Here is a 23,773-nt window from a genome sequence, read left to right on the forward strand (position 1 = left end):
ATGAGATTTTCCTATGACTTCCCAACACACGCTTGATTTCTCTTTGATTACCAGAGAAAATTTAGAGAAAATTTAGTACACTGCATATGACTGGTGTTGATTAAATCCAGTTATATTGGCCAAAAAGCAGTCTGGTGTCAGAAGTTTCAGCCTTTTGATTTTCAAAGTTGAAGGGTTGATTTCTTTCATGTGGGAGAAATATGTTTAAACTTTAGATGTTCCAGAATGACTTAGTCCTTGATTTAAAACAATGATTATGTAAGTCTTGTAGCTTGTAGAGAAAGGGGGGGAAATATTTTAGAACACTTTAGCTAATACTGTGATGTGCATGCTCTTAGAATCTTCACTGACATCTGTTTCTTTTTCCTTTTTTTCCCTTTCACACAGTGCAATCAAAGAGAACAAAAATGCTTCAGAAATTGTCAAAACAGTCAATTTGTTGATCACATCCTTAAGCACGGATTTTCTTTGGGATTACATGACGAAATGTTTCGAAGATTGTTTCAGGTGTTTATTACGTAGGAATTTTCAATCCGTCTGTGGACAACTCTGGGTTTGCTTTATTGCCAACTCGGAGTTGGGCCATCACCTGAGTGAGTGGCAAAGGCATTGCATAAGTCAGGCTCTATATATATGCTAAATTTAACATTATACAATAGGTTTTCTTTTCAAAGTTCTTGGTGTTTTCCCACAAACCCTCAGTTCCAAATTTCTCGTTAATTTAAAATTCTATAAAACTCCACAGTGATTCTTCAAATGCAGCTGATTCTTCTAGTCTCGTCTCAGTGCCTCTTCAGAAGTTGCAGCCTACTGGTTTCATTCTGGTCACTGTATTCAGTTATCTTCTTGAATAATCTTCTTGTCTGCTCACCTTTGCACTTTTAAAAAAAGCCTACATAGTGACATTTAACTTATACTTTCTAAGTTAATCACTTATCATCTATAATTATTATGTCCTAAACTCTATTATTCCTGTTGATTCAGCTGGATTGGGTTTAAACCAACCATGGAAAAGGCTATACAAGGGACAAAGGGAGAAGCAACATGGTTGCATGGTTTATAAGAATTAGATCTATTATTTCATAGCACCTGTTTCTAATTTTTCATCTTACCTATAGTACTTCTATTAATCAATATCATTTCACTTACAAAAATTTTCTCAGAGAGTCTTTTCCTTTTACATTTATGTTGTCAAACAATAGTGCTCCTCTTAAAAATGCCACTTAAGAGCTATTTATGTAAGATAATAAAGTTTACTGAAGCATCTAAATTCTGGAAGGGTCATAATACATGTTAGAATCAGATAGATATGAAAGTTGCATCTCGAGATAATTCAAGAATGCAAACAGGTAAACAATTAAATGGAAACTAGCAACCTGAGAACAAAAGAAATTACTTTCAAAGTGACAGCTGAAGGAGGAAAAAGTTTGGGAGGAGAGGTGGAGAGGTGTTCCTTGGAAGAAGAAGTGTTTTTTGAAGAAAAATAAAGATATCTATCTTTCTATCTCTTTCTAAATACAGGAGAGAAGATTATATTTTAAGCAGAAAAATTGTGTATAGAGATTCAATCTGAAAATTAGAAGCACTTTAGCATCCCACGTGCAAGCTACTGTTTAGGTGTTTTTGACAGAATGGTTTTATCCCATTATAAGTCCAATTTTACTTTGCTTCAGAAAGCCTAGTTGTTCAGTATTTTGTGATGGTTTTAATGAAGCTTATTTATAATTTTGACAATAATTTTGACTGGGGAAAAAAAGCTTACATAATCATGTTTCTCTCAACCCAGAAACAAATCCACACAGATGAGATACCCTCTTGAAAATATTAGCACCCCTCCTACAATTTCAGAGCTCTGCACACTGTTGGTGTTTCTTCTTGACGTGATTCCTTTGGTAAGGCAACCTGATGTTAACTGCTTTGAAGTATTGAGTAACTTAAAATCAAACAAAACCTGAAATGAAAATAGGCAGATTGATATATGTGTGCATATGCATGCTGTGTCCTGCCACGTATAGTTTTATGTGCTGACTTATATACAGGTACCCATGCTATTGCCTAGCAAAATACAAATTGTTTGCATTTGAAAGTATGGTGATTCTATCAAAGGAATTAGAAAGTGTGGCTTTTGCTTCTTGAGTAAATAATTTCCTAGGACTTTTTGGTCTCTTAGTAGCTGGCTGACTATCATAAGATTTTTAGGGTATGATTCAGTGTCCATCATGGAGAATGAAGAAAGAAGGAATAGCACTGAAATAAGTTTGTACAGCTTAATCATTCATTAACTGACTTTATTAATCATTGATCAGTGTTGCTAGACCGCTGAATATGTGATAACTATTTTAAACAATGCTTATTTGTTTTAGGAACTCTACTCTGAAGTGCAGACTCAGTATCTTCCACAGATGCTTAGTTATATGGTGCAGTCTCTCCTGGAAAATATGGAAGTATTAGGTTTACCAGAACTCACTCATGCCTTAAAGACCTGTTTTAAGGTGCTTAGCAAAGTACAAATGCCCCCTTCCTATTTGGACATTGAGACAGGAAGTGGAAATGGGGTAGGTGTTTTTCAGCTACTCATAGATGTTTAACATTGTTAGTGGCATAAATTATTTTAGAATGATGATTCTTCTACCTTAAACCTAGAAGATAACTGCAGCAATGGAGATTTTTTAAGCTTATCTACTTTGTCCCCTTCCAGTACTATCTGATGCCTTGTTATTCTTACTGGATATTCAGTTCTGTTTGAATTATTTGTGATGGTGAAGGAGTATAGTCTTGTCTGAAACTGGAGCTATAATCCTACCTCTTGAGAAGAATGTGATCTTAATGGTTTTCAAAAGGCACTCAACATCATGTGGTTGCTAAAGATTCAAGTTGCCAAATCACAGCCAGCTTTACAGCTGGTTAGGTCTGCAAGGCTTTCAATTAATATTTTAGTTTAACACAATGTGGTATTATTTGTGTGCAAGAGACCATGATAAGGAATGAGGTATAGATGGCATAAAGCAGTCGCACAAGCATAGCCTGCCAAAGCTTTGCAGTAGAACAAATACATGGATTTGACTAGAAATAATCCAACATAAGTAATACTCTTCTAGCGGTGAATTGATTTTAAGGAAACATTTCCATTTGTTAAGTATCTGTAGCTAGGGATCTGTTGGTGTTTGATGAATCAAGGTGTGAGGATTATATAAATATTTGTTAGGTTTTAAATGCAATCAAATTGAACTGCTTGCAAAGAGCTATGTCTCATAATTTTGTAAAAGTAATCTGTATCTGGAAATTGCAAATACAAGAGGATTTTTCTGTCAGCGCTGTTCCCCAGTGCCTGCCACTGTTCTGTGTAGCTTAAAACAACCTATGCAGTGCCACATTAACCACATTAACATTCCTGTTTTAGAGCCCAGTGAAAAAGGAAAATGTGGACATTACCTTGGAGACTAAGCCTGTGCTGCAGGAGGAGGATGAGACTCCATTTCCTCCCCTGAAGTCAGAAGACAGTGGCATTGGCCTAAGTGCTTCTTCCCCAGAGCTCTCTCAGCACTTGGGAGTGCCAACTGTGACCCTTGAGAAAGACGATGTCTGGAAGAAAGGAGGGAGCATTCAGAAGACTTTGTATTGCATCCAGGAGCTGGTTGCCAAGTTTTCCAGTAAATACATTTTTGGGGTGCAATTTCAAGAAACAAGTAATGAAAGCATCTTAGCAATGAATCTGAGTGGAAAAGAGAAAAAAGAGAATGGCTACAGATTGCCTGAAAGTGCTAGCAAGAAAAAGAGCCCATGGGATGCAAAGCAAATCACTGTACCTCAGTTTAAACAAATGCTTTCAGACTTGTTCTCAGTTCGAGGATCAGCATTCAAGACCAAGAGTTCCAATCCTCTTCCTTCTGACCGCAACGCTGGTAATAAAAAGGAAAAGGAGGAAGAAGAGTGGGACTTAGAACAAGTGATGCTTGTCTTGGGGCCCCTTAGAGGTGACTGCAAGGAAGCTTTCGCTGCAGCTTGTCACCTTTTGTTGGATTGTACCACGTTCCCAGTATACCTTTCGGAGGAGGAGATGGAGCAGTTGTATCTCTCTCTTTTTCAGGTTCCTGGTAAGAAAAGATTCCTTTACTGAGCAACTTGAGCATTTAAGGATGCAAATAGCAGTTTGAGCTTGGCTGTTTGCAAGACATGTGACCAGGGCCAGTAGTAATAATGCCTTTTGGCAAGGCTGAAGGCAAGTTGCATGTGGGTTAAAGTCTTACCCATATCAGTATGTGTTTTGTGTCTTGCAGCTGAGGGACAATTTTTACCAAGCTTTTAAAATTCTCATTCTTTTGAAAGCTTTCACTACAAAACCTGTAGCTTAAAGGATGAAAAGACCTTCTGGCCTGTAAATCCTTGTAGGATGGTTGAGGATTTTCAATAAATCTGTTCCCTGCCATCAGTGTGTGTACCTGTCCCCCTAAAAAAAGAGAATATGTTAGAGGAAGATGGGTGTAGGTGGAAAACTGGAGCTCTAAACTATAACAGAAGCAAAAAAAGCTCTTTCTCTAACCCTCAGAATTCAAAGGAGTCTGATGTAAGCTAATGTATAAGAATAATCTTGTATAATCTCTGGTCTGTTCTGGGCATTCAAGTAAATTCATTAGCTTTAGCAGAAGCAGCTATTGGCCTGAAGGCTAGTTGACAAGATAGATTTGTAGCAGTTGGAGAGGTGGGAAACTGGAAAATTGGGTTCTTTTCCTCACTTCGCTACTAATTTTTGCTGTCTTCCTTAGCAAAGTGATGATATGCCCATATCTACATGGGTGATGTCTGCTTGACATGGACACTTTTGCATATTTGCAGTGCCTTCCGTGTGGTCAGAAATGTAGCTGAACTTAGAAGGCTTGCTTTCATCATTGTGTTTCTTTGGAATATCATCCTAGGATTATAGAAGTTTATTTTCAAAATTATTTTCAACTGCACACTCCGGAGGATACAGTAAGGTTTAAAGCCAAAAGGAGAGAACCTCTGATAAGGAAGGTCTGGGCTGAATATGGTACAGAAATTGTCTGATGTGGAGAAGGAAGAGTGGTTGTTTTGTTGTGGTAATAAAGCAGTTAAAACATTTGGTTTTGAAGCTAGAGGTGTTAACTCATACTTCAGACTGTCTCCAGTCAAACCTTAATAAAGCTTTATCTGATAATTCACTCAGGAGAGGCAAAGATGCCTTGACTTGATGTTAGCCATATCAGTTTCTTGTGTGCTTCATGGTTTCCGAACTGACACACTTCAATGCCACCCGAAAGACCATCCTTGAATCAGCAGACCTCTATTGTTGTTTTTTATAATGACAGCTGGAAAACAGCAGCTGTTAAAACTAGTTGTGAGTGAACATAAACTGGAAAGCAGAAATCTACTAGTTCCTGGGTTACTGAGGTCCCGCAAAAGCTTTCTGCTGGGAGAAATAAGGAAAAGGATATTACTTGCTTTGAAGCAAGTGCCTTCTGAAGGGACTTGATGATAGTGTGACAGTTGGATTTGGGCAGGCATTTTTGTCTTTTGGTCCTGTGAGCTTGATTGAAGAATTCTTGGAAATATGACCATAACCTTGAGATTATTAAAAAAAAATTTTCTCACTTATCTCCTGAGGAGGTTGTGATGCCAGCTTCCCTTTGTGGCTGAAGTCCTTAATGACAATATGCTGTTGTGTGAATGACTGCTATGTTCAGAATGTGTCCATCTTCACGCTGCTGGAGGTGATCAACCATTCCCAGTCACTGGCACTGGTGATAGAAGACAGGATGAAGCGGTACAAAGTGTCTGGCCACAACCCCTTCTTCGGAAAGCTACAAATGGTCACCCTTCCTCCCATTGCTCCTGTTGTTCTAAAGATCATCTCAGAGAAAACAGATTTCTACCAGGTGTCAATTTTCTTTTTCTTTTTTACTACCGAAGTACACTGAACCTCTAAGGATGGAGTGGGAAAGCAAATGTTATTTGCATGGATGTTTGGAGGCAGCATGTTTGTGTTGCAATGACACACTGACCTTTTTGCTTCCACAAGCATTTGAAAATAATTGCATTCTTCTTTGTGTGCTTCCCAACAGGATGTTCAAAAGTGGCAGGTTATTTTCAAATTGCTAGTTGGTTTTCTGTCCAAATTCTTGGGGGGGTAGATATAGCTGATTTCTGACTTGAAGGGTTTGGTTTCATTAGCTTGAAAGTTACACTTCAGAGGACTTTGATACCAATCTTAAGTTTTCAGTTAAGACAAAATGTTAGTGGGCGAATAATAATGAAAACATTCTGTCCTCTTTGTTTTGAGTATATATATTTCAAGTACGCTTTTCTTCTCCTGACCATTTATTAGTTTTAGTGTTGGTATGAGGGTTGGTTCCAAGATCTTTTTCTTGATTACTGTGTTTCCAATTACTGTTCCTGACACACGTACAATCTTTTAGGTTTTGACACAAAAAATAGATGCAGAAATGCTTTTCTTAACCTCTGATGCACGTACATTTGAATTACCTGTCCTACTAGGGTAAGAAAGTTGCATTCCTTTAGGTCTATTACCTGAATTCTTGCTCTTTGCTAAACTGATTTGGAAATCCCTTTGGGTAATAGAGGGCATTTATGCAATGAAAAGCTTTTATGTCAGTGAAGAAATCACCATTAGTAGTAGTAATAGTATTATTATTAATAATAATAATAATTTTTATTTTTGCCTAGAGAGTAGCCTGTGTTCTCTGGAATCAGCTCAACAAAGAGACACGGGAGCATCATATTGCCTGTGTGGAACTGTTCTACAGGCTGCACTGCTTGGCACCGTCAGCAAATATCTGTGAAGACATTATCTGCCATGCACTTTTGGATTGTGATAAAGTAAGTCTTGTATTCACAGAAGCCCCTTCATCACTGTAGAGTTGTTCCAGTGCTTCCCAGAATGCCTCCAGTTCCCTTCCACTCCACGTCTTCACTCCTATGGTCCCACTGTCTTCCTAGACTCTGACAGACTCTGTCCACGCCTTTACAATTCTCTGGAATTTTTTCGTTACGGGACTACTGCTAAACCTAATCCCTGGATACAAGCTCTATCAGTCAATGCTGGAGCTTTTTTAGTTCTGGCCCAAATACTATAGTATCTAAAAACTTGCAGGTTTTGTCAGTATTTCCAAACTGACCCAGCTCTACCAGTAACTCTAAAATCATTTTAGTTTGTAAACTTCATATTCCAACAAAAGACTTGGGACTTAGCTTGTAAGTGTATGTCAAAATAATGTTGACCCTGTGTCCACCTTAGTATTTAGTTCTCATAATAAGTAAGCTGTATTTTAAGTGAGCTGGTTATTAATTATTTTACTTACCTAGTTTAATGACAGAACAGTCCTTTAATAACTTACAGTATATTTGTGAGAAGTGACTTGCACAATAAAACTTAAAACAGCCACCTTCAGTCTTTGGTATTGTTTTAATATCTTTGCTCTTGCAATTTTAAAACTTAAAAGTTTGGAAATTGTTTTAAAGCTTTCAAACAAAATTAACAATAATAAATACTGCCTAATATACCAATGTCTTCCCATTTGTCATCCAACTTTTAAATCTCCCTAAGATCAAACCAAGACTAAAATGTTTATACACAAGAGTCCTGAAATACATTTTCTCCTACAAACACTGTGGCTGTTAAGTTTTGCTTGTGCATTCATGGATATATGGCGTTTTAGTTTAGTTTATTGCAAAATAGAAAAGTGCTCTCAATCCTGAGAAGGATTAGGAGTCATCTACACAATAACTGTTGTTCTGATAGGGATTTAAGAATCACTAAAACTTTACTCAGAGATAAATGCTGCAAAAAACATGTATCTGTCTTGTTTCCTTGCAAAGGGGACAAGGCTGGAAGCACTGTTCAGATTCTCAGTCATGTGGCATCTGACCAGAGAGATCCAAGGCAGCAGAGTGACTTCTCACAATCGGTCCTTTGATAGGTATTTTCCATTTCCACTGGCTTGAACTTGCATTTATATATTTAACTATGTCATGCTTTTTTCTGTTACTTTTTGTGAGATGTGAAAAAGTTCTCTGTAGAGAGAACAAAAAATGAGCAAAAGGAAGATCAACTTTCTTGCACTATTACCTTTGCAAAGCACTCTGTGTGCGTGGTGCACTTTCTTGTGTGAAGGAAGTTTCTGTAAAAAGAGGAAGACCTTCGTATATGAAGAGTAGCTTGCAGACAAGTTTCTGCATAGCAGACGTTTTTTATCTTGGAGTGGGTTAGGTTTTTTCCCAAAGAAAATAGAACCACCTCCTTGTGCAAAAACAAACAAACAAACTTACTTTAATTTTACTTCCTATTTACAAGATCATAACCTTTGTATAAAATAAGAGAAAGGCATTAAGAGTTTTCTAAATAAATATGGGAAAGAACTTTAAAACATGCTGCTTTTCTAGAGTGTGAGCATATGTATGGCCTTGCTTCTACAAATGCATGTGTACTTGACCTCACCTGGAAAATGTGCATGATCAAGCCATGGTTAGTAGACGTGAGCCATTGGCTGGTGCTTACTTGAACATGCACTATGTCTGTTCCCTCCCACTATTTTGTTGTTTGCATTAACTGTTTTAAGGATTTCAATTTACTACTTGGTTCTGGTTTCTCCACTCAGGTCTCTGTTTGTGGTACTGGACAGTCTCAATTGTTCAGATGGCGCAATTGGTGCTGCAGCACAGGGCTGGCTGATCCGTGCTCTTTCACTTAATGATGTTGCACGGATTCTTGAACCAGTCTTGCTGCTGCTGCTTCATCCAAAGACACAGCGCACGTCCATCCACTACATCAAACAGAAAAATTCAGCAGGTAAAACTGTCCTTGGACTGAAACTGTAAATGCTAACACAGCATTGCATACTCCTGAACACCTGTTTGAAGGTCGTCTCTGAAGTGTAATGGCATCCTATTACCCTGAGTTTTCTTGTCTCAGTTCCATAGATTCCTCCTCATCCAAGTACCTCTAGTGATGCCTAAAACAGAGTTCAGGAGTAAGTCATGCTAGTTGAAAGCCTAATGATCATTTCTATTACAGTGGTTGCACCTACACTGTTGACTTGGATTGCTCCCTGCTTTGCTCTGGGATCTTGTCCCGCACTTCTCATTGCCATTCACAGATGATCCACACTGCATGTGTGTTCACTGTTCACAGGATCCCTTCTCAGGCAAAACTAGGTCTGCAATCAAATGAAATCTAGGAGCAGTTTGGTGACAGTCCAGGAACTGTTCCAGTAGGCAGGATGACCAAGCAAATCACTCTCTCCACCCAGTCTTGCCCCAGCATAGCATGTACCCTCATACCAGGTTTCTTTATTCAGCATCATGTTAAAATCATCAGACAGGTTGTGAGGAACGTCTTGCTGTTTAGGGCACACCACACACACACACACACACAAAACCTAAACAACTAATTCTTCTAACTTCTAAACATTAAAATGTCTTTATCCAAAGAAGATCCATGTTGATTCAATAGGAGAGCTGAGCCCTTGTGGCATAAGTCTTGAGGTATCCCAGAGCAGGGATGTAGGAACAAAGAGAGATGTTTGGAATTGAAGATGACCTCCAGCCACCCAGATTTAGGAATGTGGCAGGGTGACTTTACCTTGACAGGCTAAATTTGACAGCTGGAAGATGTCTATTTTAAGACCTGTAATGAGAACCATTGTGAACCACGTATGATCTTTGTGTCAAATGTGGAACAAAAAAGTGTGACAGAGACCTGTGGGGAGCAGCTGAGGAAGACTGAGACAGGTATGGAGCCACAGTTTGCTCCAAGTGCAGAGTCCTGCAAAGACTGGCAGTTTGTTCAGGTTTGGGATTGCTGGGAAGTCTGTTCACATTTGGAATTGCTGGGAGTGGTATGGATATGAGGTGCTGCACCATTTGGCCCAAGTAGCCAAGTTTGTTTCCTGGAGCAGAGAAGGAAGACTGAAGAAGTGTCTGGTAGTTTTGTATAAAGAAAATTCCATGTCACCTGTCTATCTCATTACTAGTTGTTAACTAGGTTAACTACTTGTTAACCTAGCTGTGGGCTTGTGTAATTGTTTTTCTGTCTTGATTGGCAAATAGTTAGATGGCAGACATTTATAGCATCCAAATAGACCTGTTTTATTAGATGCTATACAAACACAGAGCTAATGTATTCCTTTTTTGTTCCACAGCATGTAATCAAGGAAAGCATTAGCTCTTAAAAAAAAAAAAATCCCGTGTTGCTATGCTTCTCATTTCCCTCCTGATCTCAACAAACATTTTATGCTCTGAAAGCATTAAAAAAAAAAAATCACATCTAAGGAATCATAGAATAAGAGAAATAGCACGTGCTTTATGTTTTGATCCTATTCTTCTGTGCTAACAGTAGGTTAGGACTGGTCTACCACTTTAAAAAAAATCATAACTCTTGCCTTAACCCGTTTCTTTTTTGTTTTGGTTTGTTTTTTTAGCTCATTACAATTAATAGTAGACTAGAGTAGAGTAGCTTTTCAACCTTTTTTTTTCTTACAGTGATTTATTCAATATAAAGCATGTTTTGTGACATGCACGATTATACACTCTTTTTATTTTATTTTTTTTTTCAGAAGATATACATGATTGGCTTTGCAAGAAAAAGGCCTCTTTGAAAGAGTCTGGCATCTCTGAGAGCAATTCTGAGGAAAACCTTCCATTGAGCCAGTTCACTACTGTGGATAGAGAAGCAATTTGGGCAGAAGTGGAAAAAGATCCAGAGAAGCTGGAGTTAAAAACTGAACAGTCTGAAAACGATGGCTTTTGTAATCCAGTAACTTCACATGAAGCAGATGGTGACCAAGATAATAGTGAGCACACAGAATCAGCAGACACCAGCACAGGCCATGACAGTGAAAATACATCCTCTTTCTCTCCTTCTCTGGAGCTGCAAGAAGTGAGCAATGAGGACGATGACAGTGCTGCAACTGATGGCAAAGAGACCACAAACCATGTGAGTTCTCTCAATGCATTCCTTCCTGAAAGTTGCAAATCCAGTGTAGCACTAAACCTTGTGCGTGCAGACTCTGAGAGAACTCAAGCATCAGAATCTCTGTCAAGTGATGAAGAGGTGGACTTGGAGCTCCAGGAAATTACCCATTCGAGATTGCTCAAGCAGCAGAAGGAAAAACAGGAGATGATTGAGGCTCTGTTTAAACATATGCTGTTATATTTGCAGCCTTATGATTCTAAGAGGGTATTGTATGCTTTTTCTGTTCTGGAGGCAGTGCTTAAAACAAACCCTAAAGAATTTATTGAAGCTGTAGCTAGTACAAGCATGGATACCAGCTCCACAGCACATTTGAATCTTATTTACAATCTTTTAGCTCGCCATCAGGAAGCTCTTGTAGGACAGAGTTTTTATGGCAAGCTTCAGACTCAGTCCCCAACCATGTGTCCCCATTCTCTTCTAATAGAATTGCTCACTTACCTCTGTCTCAGTTTTCTGCGCTCGTATTATCCATGCTACTTGAAGGTCACGCACAGAGATGTGCTTGGCAACAGAGATGTTCAGGTAAAAAGTGTGGAAGTCCTGATTAGAATGATGACTCAGTTAGCTACCATGGCAAAGGCAGCAGAGAATAAGAACACAGACTTCATACGTAATTTGCTAGGAAGATGCAAAATTCAAGAGTTTGTTCTTCTTTCTTTGTCTGCATCTATGTATATAAGTCAGAAACGATATGAACTGCTTATGGCAGACCGAGTTAATAATGTTGCTGAAGAACTCTTTGAAGAGAGCCTAATCAATTTTGGGCATGATCAAATATGGAGCGAACACCCACTCCAGATTGAGTTGCTGAAGCTCTTGCAGGTATTGATTGTCTTGGAGCACCATCTTGGACAGACTCATGAGGAGCAGGAGAATCAGCCAGACCTCTCTAAGGAATGGCAGCAGGCTCTTAATTTCCAGCAGGCTATTGGTGCAATGCAATATGTCTATCCACACCCAATAACTTCACAGGGATTATTCGTCTCTGCTGTGGTTAGAGGTTTGCAACCAGAGTATGGCTATGGGATGCATCCCACTTGGGTAGGCTTAGTCACATGTTCCCTGCCCTATTTTGGGAAGTCTTTAGGCTGGACTGTGGCACCATTTGTTGTACAGATATGTAAAAACCTGGATGAGCTTGTGAAACAGTATGAAAATGAAGCTGTGAAGACATCTGCAAAAACATCAGCAAGGTAAGAGTCTGCAGTGTGGGATTTGTTATGCTGAAAAGTTCCCCTTACTAGAGAGTAGTACATAGTAACTTACTGGTTTAGTGTTGTAGCTCCCAGAGTTTGATCCTTAAACACTGCTGCACGTGCAGCCATCTGTCCCTTGAGCCCAGGTGAGGTAGAGGCAGTATTGTTGCAGCAGGGCTCACTGCTGCTGGAGGAAGAGAGGAAAGGAGACCAGCAGCAAGAATGACCAGCAGCTGTGATTCTTCCTGTCCCCTTCTGCCTGCCATCCAAGCAGAAAAGAAGTTCACAGTTTTGACAAGACTGAGAATTTTGGAGGACTAGTTGAGGAAAGACACCCTGGAGAAGAAAAATACAGTGATACTGTTCAGAACAGGCAGTAAGTGAAAAGAATAGAGAAAAATAATTGAATGTTAAAGATTTATGGTCAGTTGGGGAATAATATTTTAAAAGATCTAGTCAAGAAAGTGGTTGTCCAAGCATAGTTTGTGAATCCTTTGTTTTGATATTCCTGTCTGGTCATTCCAGTGTTCTTTTAACTGTTGAATAGAAACAGATTGCCACTGGAATTTTTAATCAAGGAAATACCACTTGGCCTGTTAATTTTTTTTTTATTTTATTTTTTTTTTGTCCTCCCGACGAAGCTTAACTTCTAAAAGAGAAAATATTACACCTGATTACCCACTAACCCTTCTGGAAGGTCTGACAACCATTGGTCACTTCTGCCTTCTAGATCACCCTAATCAAACTAAAAAGGTAAGTGCATAATACCTACCACTCACTTGACACCTCGGCACCAGTTCGTCAATGTATGTGTTCCTTTTTTATTCAGAGGTGAATATAAGAAGTGAACTAAGTAAAAGTGTAAGGAAGGGGTGCTGAACTTAATTTTTTTTATTTGAAGACAGGGAAGTTAATTTTAAGCAGATGATGTTCATGGTGATCCTGGTCATGCAAATATTAGTCCTGGGTTACTCTGTCTTTAACAGTCTTCTGTTTTCTTTTGAGTTGATAACATGCTGATGTGTTCTCTACAATTTTTATTCCTATAATATGTGTCAGAAGGTAATGTTATCCTAATAATTTCGTAGACAAATCCATTCTTTCTATGCCAAACCAGTGAACAGCAAATTCAGTAGACTCTATAATAGCAGCAGTATATTTCCAAAATAGAATGGTTGAATTATTTTTAAAGTTGTCATTACAAAAGTTGACTGAAATTCTCCTAATTATAGAATAAGAGCAGTCATTGTGTGATGCATAATATAATGTATTTTAATATTCATATTTTTGTTTTTTCTAGTCATCATGTTTAGCTGAACCTGCAAACCTGAGAAATGCCAGGAATGCGATTTTGGAAGAATTGCCTCGCATAATTAATTCCATGTCCCTTCTTTGGAGCGTTATTAAGAAGGAAGACTCTCAAAAAAGACCAACTGACTTCTTTGGAACAACTAAAGGCTCTTCTTCAGTCTACTTTAAAGCAACCAAAGTAGGATTTCTTTTAACTGCTGTGTGTCTCATCATTCTTAGCATCCCCTCCCTCACCAGTGCATTTTACATAGAGTTCATAGGAATAGTTTTGCCATTGGGCCACGTGAATGATATTGGGCCACAAAGAATTTTTGAAGAACTCTCATGAGCTACAGACTTACACAGTACCTACCTACAAAAGTAGAATTTTCCCTGTTATTTTTACCTGTCTTCACCCTTACCTGATCTGTTTAATGTTTTGCTTTTTCTGGGAGCTTCTGGTGCTAGCTGCTGTAGAGCCGACCGCCTCTGAATTGTCTGCACCTACTGCAGGCAGTAGTACATATACCGGAAGGAATAAAAATAGCAGGCTTTCTCTTCTTCTGTGGATATTGGTAAATCACAGTAGTGAAAAATATCTGTAGGAGAAGACAGAGTATAACACAAGAAGTTATTTTTTTTTCTATTTTGCAATATGTTTTCCAACAAATGTGCCTTGCATCTGTAAGAAGGATACACTAACTCATAAATAATCAAAACTAGTCTGACTGCCAAGTACATAAACAGATTCTTTTGTTGTTGTGTGTTTTCTGAACATCTTGGGAAAAGGAAGAATGTTTCACAGACTATGAGATACCCTTTGCCTTACAAAGGGTAGCATTGACAGTTATTTTTTTCCCATCTGTAGACATTAAGAACTAAAATACTGGACTTCTTGAATCCATTGACAGCACAACTTGGAATCCAGCTGGTGGCAGCAATTGCAGCAGTATGGAATAACAAGAAACCTCATAGGAATCAAAGTAAAATCAAGGTAAAACTGAAGAAAGGCACCCTTAGTTTTCCAGTGTAAAGGCAAATGTTACATTTATATCATCAGTTTTAAACTCTGGGCTTGTTTATAGATACTTTGGGGTTTTTTTATATGTGACAATGGCAAGCCACTGAAAAATCTGAAATGCTCTTATTTGTACATAATTCCACAAAGCATCATGATTACAATTAAACCTAAACAAGTAATCAAATAAAAAGGACAGTCTGGCAGTTTAAGTCTGATAGTAATAGCCTTTTTTTTTTTTATTCAATACTGGATTGTAATTTTAGGATTGCAATTTCCCAGTTATATTTTCAAGACCTTGAATCAGCTCCATTTTCAGAGAAAGGTTAGAGTTGTAGTATTCTCTGGAACTAAGCATTTTTTCTGAGTAGAATACCTCATTCTTTTCTGCTTTCATTTGAGCATAATGAAGTTGTTTTCTTGAAGGTGTTGGGAGAAGATCTGTATATGGCAAATTGCTGCATGCTTGATTTAACTTGTCTAATTCATGTTTTGTATAAGTATTGATATTTGAGTAATCACACAAAAAGCTGTTTTTTCAACTTCATGTTTTGTCTGGTACAGTGATCTGAGGGGTACGTCTCTTGTTTTGTCAGATTCTTCCAGTGGCTAGTGCATCTCAGCTTATTCTTGTGGACTTACTATGTGCACTTAACACATTGAGAATTGACACTATATTACACCTGGTCAAAGAGGTAGTCAAGAAACCACCACAAATCAAGGGTGAAGAGGTAATCATGAAGATAATTCAATTTTCTTAATATATTCTATGCTGGATCTATTCCAATGTGTCTTCTAAATACTGTTAGAAGGAAAGTTTGGGGTTTGGGGGTTTTTTTAGTGCATGATTTTCTTTTGCTTCTGAATAAGTTAAATTTTCCAGAATGTGAGTTTCTGCAGTTTGATTCATCAATGTAAGTAGGTTCTTCAGAATATTTTGCTAGAGAAGTTGCTGGTAAGAAAAAGGTGTGGGGTCCTCCAGTACCAAAGATGCTGAAAATTTTCATAAAGCTGCTGTATATTTACTCGGTGACACATTTCTATCTTTCTACCCTTATCTGAGCAGTTAGAAATACTTCACATTGAGTCTGCTATCTTCCAATTGGCTTTCAAGGAAACCAGTGCTGCTACTATATATGTCATTGTAGGAGCTCCTACAGCTGTGAATAAACTGTAGCAGATATTCCAAACTAATGTGACTGCTTCTGAACTAGGGTTCTCTATTAAACCTCTGAATTCCCTTGTACTGCTGTATAGATGGTTTTAATAATTTTATGATAGTTGATCACCTGTTGGAGTACAAGTGGCTTCTAAGAAGGTTGTGTTAACCATTGAACACAAGTATTCAAGACCTTGGACCTTCTTTTTTTTTTTCCTGATGGCAAATAATTGCAGTTTGCTTTTATTTTTCAGAAATCTTCACTTGTAGATATTCCAGTGCTGCAATTCAGTTATGCATTCATTCAAAGGTAATTCAGTCCTTATAAAAGAGGATTTTCTGTTTGACTCTAGTTAGCATAACAGCCAGCCTCACTGTTTTTGGTTTACTTTGATCTTCATGTCACAATATCACAGAAGAACTTTATGCAGGACATGGTTATTACCACTTCATTGTTAAGTAACAGACAGACACAAAATAACTGGGCTATGACATTATCCTTTATGTAGGACATGGTTATTACCACTTCATTGTCAAGTAACAGACACAAAATAACTGGGCTATGACATTATGTTCCGTTGATCTATTGATTATGCCAGTCTGGAAGCTTCATTTTGTACTAATAGAGCAAGATACTTCAGGCATTTCATTAGCAAGTGTCTTGGTTTAGGCAGTTGTTCTATCACTCAATGACCCCTCCCCACCCCTGGGCAGGGGATTTGCGAAAAGGAAAGGAGACTTGTAGGTTGAAATGAAAACAGATTCAATGAAATAATAATAAGAACTCATATTAATACTAATATAAAATGCATAAAGTTGTGCTCAGCCGATGAAAACGCGATGGTCACAACAAGCAGGAGAGTAGGCCTCAGGAGCAGAAAGATGAGCAATACCCTCCAGTGATTATGGCCATTGAGGAAGAGGGTTGTCCCTAGCAAACTTTACAGTTTATAGTAAGGGTGACATTTATGGTATGGAACACTTCTGTTGGCCAGCTTGGGCCAGCTGCCCTGGCTTTCACTTTCCTAGCCTTAGCTCCTGGCTAACTGTAGACTGCTAAAGACCTTGATCACTGTGGAAACCCACATACCATGACTGGCCACAAACTAAAACAAAGTGTCTTGTCAACTTTGTTCTCAACAAATTGGGTGCTGCAGTCTTAAAATGCAGCTTTTCTGACTGAGAATTAATTCTGTGATTCTGTCCCAGCGAAACCAGGACAGGAAGATGCTTGTATAATTTCTTATGATCTTTCTCCTTATCTGCTCTGTGTTGCCAGAGGAATGGATAGAGAAATTCTAAATTCAGTAAAACTGCTATGGCTGCAGTCTGTGCTGGACAGGTAGTGGGTCAGGCAGTTGATTGGAAATATTTCTCTAATCAAAACTCTTCTTCACATACTTGGCTTTTCTCATATGGAAGCCTTGAGATATATCAGACTATAAAATGTACTGTATACAATAAGCTATGGAGATAAAGTAAGCTGGCATGCAGTGGTTAGCTAAGCTTTATTCCTTTTCCTCTGCCTGAAGACCCAGCCCTGTTACAGTGCTGGCTGGCATACTGCATGTGCTGCTAGCATTTACTGATGTGTGCATATTGCCTGTGCTGATGGATATTTTATACTAATTGTATCAGTTAGGAAGGGGCAGGATGTAAAGGACTGATCCTGATGGAAGCTTTTAGGCCACCAAGTTACTCATGTACATTGTTTTTTGTTTTTCTCTTAACTCTAACTTCAGACTTGGATGTGTTTTGGGTTTTTTGTTTGTCTTTTTTGTCAGACTGCCTGTCTCAGCCTTGCAGGAGAACTTCCAGTCCTTATTAGGACTTCTCAAAGAGTCTGTGCAGTTGAACTTGGCTCCTCCTGGACACTTTCTTCTTCTCAGGTACTGCATAAGAGAGAAGAAGGCTTATAGATGCATTGAGCAGACCTGTCCAATCACTAACTCAGAGTGAATTGATTTTCCCACAGTATTCTGAATGACTTTGTGACTAGGACACCTACTCTAGAAAACAAAAAAGACCAAAAAGACTTGCAGGTACAGTGTATACATGTATACCTTTTAGTTCATATATCTGGCACTGTACATCTAAGTAAAAGTGGAGATGGCCTGATCTGTACTTTGTGTCCGAATTCACCTGTGCTTTTAAAATGTGTGAATGTCCATCTACAGGTTTTGGCTTAGGCTTGGTAAATATGAGAGAGTCAAATACAAAAGACATGATGCACAGAATGTCTCTTAACAAAATTTTGTCAAAAATGCATGAAATCGCAGTGGTAACTATGGACTTTTCAAAGCTGTTTTCCCTGGGTAATTTTATGATTTTTCTCAGAATTTAAATCATAACACAAGTGTGGTGTCAGAAGTTCATGTCACGTGTAAGTACTGACATCTCAAAACTATCTAGGAAAATTAGTAGCGTAATTATCCTTGAAGCTCGTAGCTATGTTCGGCAATGTGCATGACTGTCAGTTCACCTTTTATTTAAAGCAGGGGTGGAGTAGGGCAGTATGCTGATTGCGATTTCACCAGAACAGTTTAAGCACTACCTATGTGGGTGCAGTTTTGGCTTTGGGCCAACATAATGCTATGTATGAGGTGAGACAGTGTTATGGTTATAGTACTTTTGTGTGCCAACAGATAAATTAAGTCTCCACTTCTGCTTCAGAGACTTGCCAGCAAAATGATGATGATGGTAAAAAAACCAGTTTTGCCATCTTACCATCTTATAACCTCTTCACAAATGACCTCTGCTTTGCTTTGGGTACTTGGGATTTGGTTTCATTAAAGTGACCATCTTTTCATTTCACTGGGAATTAAATACACTGAAGGGTGACTATGCACAGTTTGATGCTATGTCTTGCCTACCCCTGATAGAAAGACCTAAATGTGAACAGATGGTTCGCCATAAAATAAAACTCTGCCTCATTTAATGCTTTGCCTCTCTTAATGTTCTCCAAATATAAAAAGAATAGAAAGGAACAATGTTCAAAACAATAAAGGCATTGGTATGCCATTTCTGAGGGGCTGAACAACTCAGATCATGTCTTCGACAGATGACAGCTAATGTGTATGGTGTGGGAGGACTGATGCCAAATTGATACTACGTTAATGGTAATGGATTGCATGGAAAATTCTGACTAAAACCTCCTGAGCTAACTTAAACTTCTTCCTGCTTCTTCTCATTTTCTTGCCTATTCTTATTTGAAGTGAGCATTTAGTTAGTTATCTTGAGAGCACAGATAGTTAAATCAGAGAAGTATTTATGTTTCTAAGAGATAAAAGTGCCTACTTCTGATCCTCCTGACACGTTCCATATAAAAAAGGTCTTTGCTGGATTGGCCAAGTGATAATGGCTGTCATCTCATGCCACACTGTCTGGTTATGTTATAGGAGGTGACACAAAAAATCTTGGAGGCTGTAGGGACTGTTGCTGGATCTTCTCTGGAACAGACTAGCTGGCTGAGCCGAAACTTAGAAGTGAAAGCTCAGCCTCAGATTTTACCAGATGACTTCAACATTGAAGATGTGAATGGTAATGTGGTTTTGTCTGACTTTCTGCTGCTTTCTCTCTTCTATTTAAGTCAGTGAAGAACACAAGGTGTTTGATAGTATGTAGTTTGCATGAGGTGGGAGTAATACAGACAAAAAAGTAAAACCAAAAATATGCATTATACTCCAATAATAATGTCAGCCTAAGTGGGTTTAGCAAATATGTGCAGATTGTGTATAACACAGAGGAAAACTTCTTGCAAGTGCATGCAGTACCTGGGACAGAACAGCATGGGGCACGAGGTATGTCATTGTGGCAACCTGCCCAGAAGAATTTTACTGTAATACCAATATGCAAATAGCAGTTATGTTTGGGAAGAAAATTAGGAAACAGCAAAATTTAAATGTCTGAAGGGAAAACTAAATTATTTTGCCTTTTTTAGATACATCAATGGCACCATCTTCAATGGTTTCTGCCTCTGCCCCTTCAATATACAGTGTCCAAGCTCTTTCTCTCCTTGCAGAAGTAAGTAGGAACCAGTTTAGTAGTTGTTGCTCTCATCTGTGGGGTGGTTGTTTATTGATATTATTGAGCAGAGGAATACATTAGGTTTTCCTGGTAGATTAAATGGGAGCTTAAATCTTCAGAGAGGCATCCCATGTGCATGCACATTCTAGCCTGAAATATGGCATTCTTTCCCCTTTTGGCAGAAATACCAACTAGAGGTTTAAAGAGACATTCTTTTCATTTTTAAGGTTCTTGCTTCTCTTTTGGACATGGTTTACCGGAGCGACGAGAAGGAGAAAGCTGTGCCATTGATTTCACGTTTGCTTTATTATGTATTTCCTTATCTACGCAACCACAGGTGACTTCTCTCTCTGCACATGTGATTTTTTTTTTTTTAAGTCTGATTTTTTTGATCATACTGTAAGGCTTTTGCTTTTTCTTCTGTTTGTCCTCTCACCTGTTTCCAGTCTAATAAGGTATGAGCTGTATTTCCCCCAGGAACTGAAACCTTTTGTTGCCTGAGCTTTGTGACAGCTGTTTCTGTTAGCTGTAGGTGTTCCTCCACCTGGGTTTTTGGCCTTACCTTAAAAGCTCCCCTTTCTGTGTATGTTAGGTACTGGAGAGAGGCTGTGGGATGGGGCAGTGGAGCACTGGGCAAGTCATAGGACCTATCATGAAGTAGGAAGAGTACAATATCTCCCTATACTCTGCCTAGTTTTTCAGCCAAAAGCATATATGTGATAGAGATGGATGATATCCTCTGTAAGCTGAACAGTATAACCCTTTTCCCACAGGGACAGAAGGAGGGCAAGGAAAACATTTCCTTGCTGGTGGGTTTCCTTTCCATCTTCCAGGGCCTTATCAGTTGGTCCTGGTTCCTCAGCCTTCCTCATGTATTTCTCCCTGCCTTTCTCCCAGTGCTATTCACAGATGTCTTAGAAAGCAAATCCTCCTTTTTCTAGCAGCTCCCTGCCAAGTGGCAGGAAGCAACCCTCCCTGTCTCTTCCCTGCTTGCTGCCAGTTGCATTTTTCTGAGTTACAGCTGCTCCTGCTATAGCAGATATCAAGCTTCCCTTCCTGCTGGTTGCTGCCTTTTAGCTACTACATTTTTCTAAGCAGACTAATCTGTACTGAGATGTGGGAGAGCATCAGCCATAGCTTGCGGGTGGAGGGGAGGGTGGGGGTTGTCTCAAGCGTTACTTATGTCACAGTCAAAACCACTAAAGAGCAAAAACTGTATAGAGGGCCGGAGAAGACATAACCAGGCGTGCCTAAAAGGGATGATGAGTTGAGCGTCACTGGGAAGTGAGCATTAAAGCCACCACCACGCCTCAGGGTACAGCAGGGTTTGAAGACATTTCCATGCTCCCTCTCAAGGGGAATGGACTAAAAATGATGCAGAGAAATTTTCAGAAGCTATTCTTTTCTATTCATTATATGTGGGTATTTTCCATTGTATCTATTACTATGTTTTCTGCCTACTTCACCCCTAACCAAGTCAGTCAGATTCTTGATGTATGGAGTGTATGTCACTCTTGTTGCCCAGGTCTTATACCACCATGCACATGCATACAGTGCCCTCACTGTTTGCAGCAGATATGGAAAATCCTGTATATAGCCACCACTGAAACTCTTCCTGGGAATGCTGGCATCATGCTGCCATGCTTGGCCTGCTGCGAGCCAGTGGCTGCAAGCCAAACTCTCGTTCCATCTCTGCCCCATGTGTGGAAACAGCACAGTTAAAATTGACGTGGACACCACTGCTGTCAAGACGTCCTTGTGAACTGCTGCAGGGATAAATGACAACTTCTGCAGTGCAAATGGAAATCTGAACACTAGGAGTCAGCCTGCTTTTTTTTCTTGCTAAGAAGCTACTACCATGCCCATTGGTCTGAGACTGATGGTTCAAAAGACATGGGCATCAGAGTCCTAATGAAGTTGCTGAGGTGCCTAGAGATGACCCTTGATGGTTCTCCAGTGTTGGCCTGTCAAGGCCAGCAGTCCTTGTGATCTGTGCAGCCATAACCGTAACAAGATGTCACTGGTTAAGAATGTGGAGCCTCCATCTAGCCCATTGATGGGCTTTGTGATTATCATGTCACTCATACATGCTACTCAGCAGTTGGACTATAACTTGCAAGACTATCTTTATGCCACTGTCCTCCCCAAATCGGCAGAAGTTTGGCTGCATGGCTCCACAAAAAGGCGGTAGCCTCCTCTGCCCAACCTTGAAAACACAGGGGCTGCTGAAGTCTTCTGTGAAGGTGTGCTGCCAGCTCACAACAGAAGACCTTGACAGCATCCCTTCTCAGCCAAAAATCATGTTCCTGGCAGTCTGAGCAACCACCTCCCCAACCTGAAACCTTTATCCAACCATGGGCAAAGCAGTTACCGTAGCAAGGATTTGTAGCAGGGTGCTGTTTGGCATCTGTGTCCTCAGTGAAACTGAGGTGCCAGGGGACAAGCATTAGTTCATCCCTTTGCCTTGAGCCCAACACTCCTTCCCTACTGTGCCTTGCAGAGTATGGTGTCCAAATTTGGAGTGAGACGGTGCATAGGGCAGCAAAAGGAGAAAAAAGCTTGTGTGTGAGATTTTTATACAGGTTATGATGGCATGAGAACTGACACAAAAGTGTTATATGGGTAACAGATGAAGCCTGCTGTGGTATCTTCTAAAGGGGTCTGCTGACAAGGATGCAAAGCTTACTGGAAACTTTTTTTTGGGGGGGAAGCTTTGAACCACACCTGTAGTGGAGACAGGCAGTACTGTGCTGTGATGTGTCTAATCTGAAAATATTTCCCCAAACCAGGTACATTGGAAATATGAGGAGCTTCTGCACAAACTGCTTTGATTTGCTGATCTCCTGCTGCTTCAAGTTATGAGCTAATGTAGACATAGCCTATGACTGAGAGAATTTGGTTAGAAGTTCTGGGGAACCCTGGAATTTATTTTTTGGTAACATAAACTTAACTTTAAAATATATATATATTTATCATTACTATTCTGTTTTCCCAGTGCCTACAACATTCCTAGTTTTCGTGCTGGTGCTCAGTTGCTCAGCTCATTGAGTGGATACGCTTATACCAAGCGAGCCTGGAAAAAAGAAGTTCTCGAGTTGTATATGGATCCAGCTTTTTTCCAGATGGACACTTCATGCACTCAGTAAGACCTGAGATTGAAGCACTCCAAGATTCTATTCTGAATTTGCAAAGAAAGGCTTTAAAGGAGAGTGGCTAATATTGGAAAGAAAATTCTGCTTAGTACTTTCTTACAGAATGTAATGTTTACACACTAATAATGTGAAAAATGGGTCTCAACCACTAATTCTACTAAATGCATTATAAGCACTTAATTTTTCATTATAGTGCATAAGAATAAACTTGTCTTAGGCTGATACTACCCTTAGTGTTTAGGGAACTGCATGCAGTAGAGCTGGATGACCTAGAATGCAGTATGTGTTAAACAGATAAGAGTCTGCATACTGAATATAATTTGGAAACTGTTTCCTTGTATGAAATGTTTGACCAAAATATTTTCTGAGGTGAATCTCTACCAAAGCTTTCTCTGGTTATCTAATTCATTCTCTATCTTATTCAGTTGGAGATCCATTATTGATCATCTTCTAACACATGAGAAAACTATGTTTAAAGATTTGATGAGTAAGTATCAGCTCCTGATAACTTATTTCTACATTAATTTGATGAATTTGAAATCTCTGCATTTGAGCTATGGGGTGCATTTTTAATATAGTAATGTATCAACAAAGTGCAGACAATGCTGCATCTGCATAATTGACTATATTATCAACTTTATTCACAGCCAAAAGCTGTACTAAGTTAATTCTGTATTTTGACCATGTCTAAAACACACCATAAGTATTTTTGTTCTAGAAGTGCTAATGTTGGACATTCACATTTTGCCACAATTTTAAGTTTTTGAAGTGTGACATTTTGCAGCTGTCCCCTGTTAGAAAGCAAGGAGACTTTGGCTGACTTTGCAAGTGTCTGTATACTGGCATCAAGCCGTGGGAGTATAGTGCACCAGTACAGGTTCCAGTATAAGCTGGGAAATGACCTATTAGAGAGCAGTGTAAGGGAAA

General features: G+C 39.1%; 1 protein-coding gene across 1 annotated transcript; it reads left to right on the forward strand.

Annotated features, from left to right (window-relative positions):
• Positions 1-387: 387 nt before the first annotated feature.
• Positions 388-23,763, forward strand: DOP1B (DOP1 leucine zipper like protein B; the record flags this gene model as incomplete). Its single annotated transcript, XM_029085847.1, has 22 exons — positions 388-507; positions 1,787-1,892; positions 2,364-2,555; positions 3,401-4,094; positions 5,620-5,891; positions 6,700-6,852; positions 7,852-7,952; positions 8,631-8,821; positions 10,587-12,198; positions 12,843-12,954; positions 13,502-13,690; positions 14,360-14,485; positions 15,106-15,240; positions 15,923-15,978; positions 17,453-17,557; positions 17,644-17,710; positions 19,067-19,208; positions 19,609-19,691; positions 19,922-20,031; positions 22,690-22,836; positions 23,272-23,333; positions 23,645-23,763. Coding segments are annotated over 22 exons (4,894 nt in total), but the record flags the coding sequence as incomplete, so codon positions are not given.
• Between the last annotated feature and the right edge of the window lie 10 nt (positions 23,764-23,773).

Source organism: Antrostomus carolinensis, unplaced genomic scaffold (genome assembly GCF_000700745.2).
Source record: "Antrostomus carolinensis isolate BGI_N321 unplaced genomic scaffold, ASM70074v2 scaffold1067, whole genome shotgun sequence".
NCBI classification, from domain to species: domain Eukaryota; kingdom Metazoa; phylum Chordata; class Aves; order Caprimulgiformes; family Caprimulgidae; genus Antrostomus; species Antrostomus carolinensis.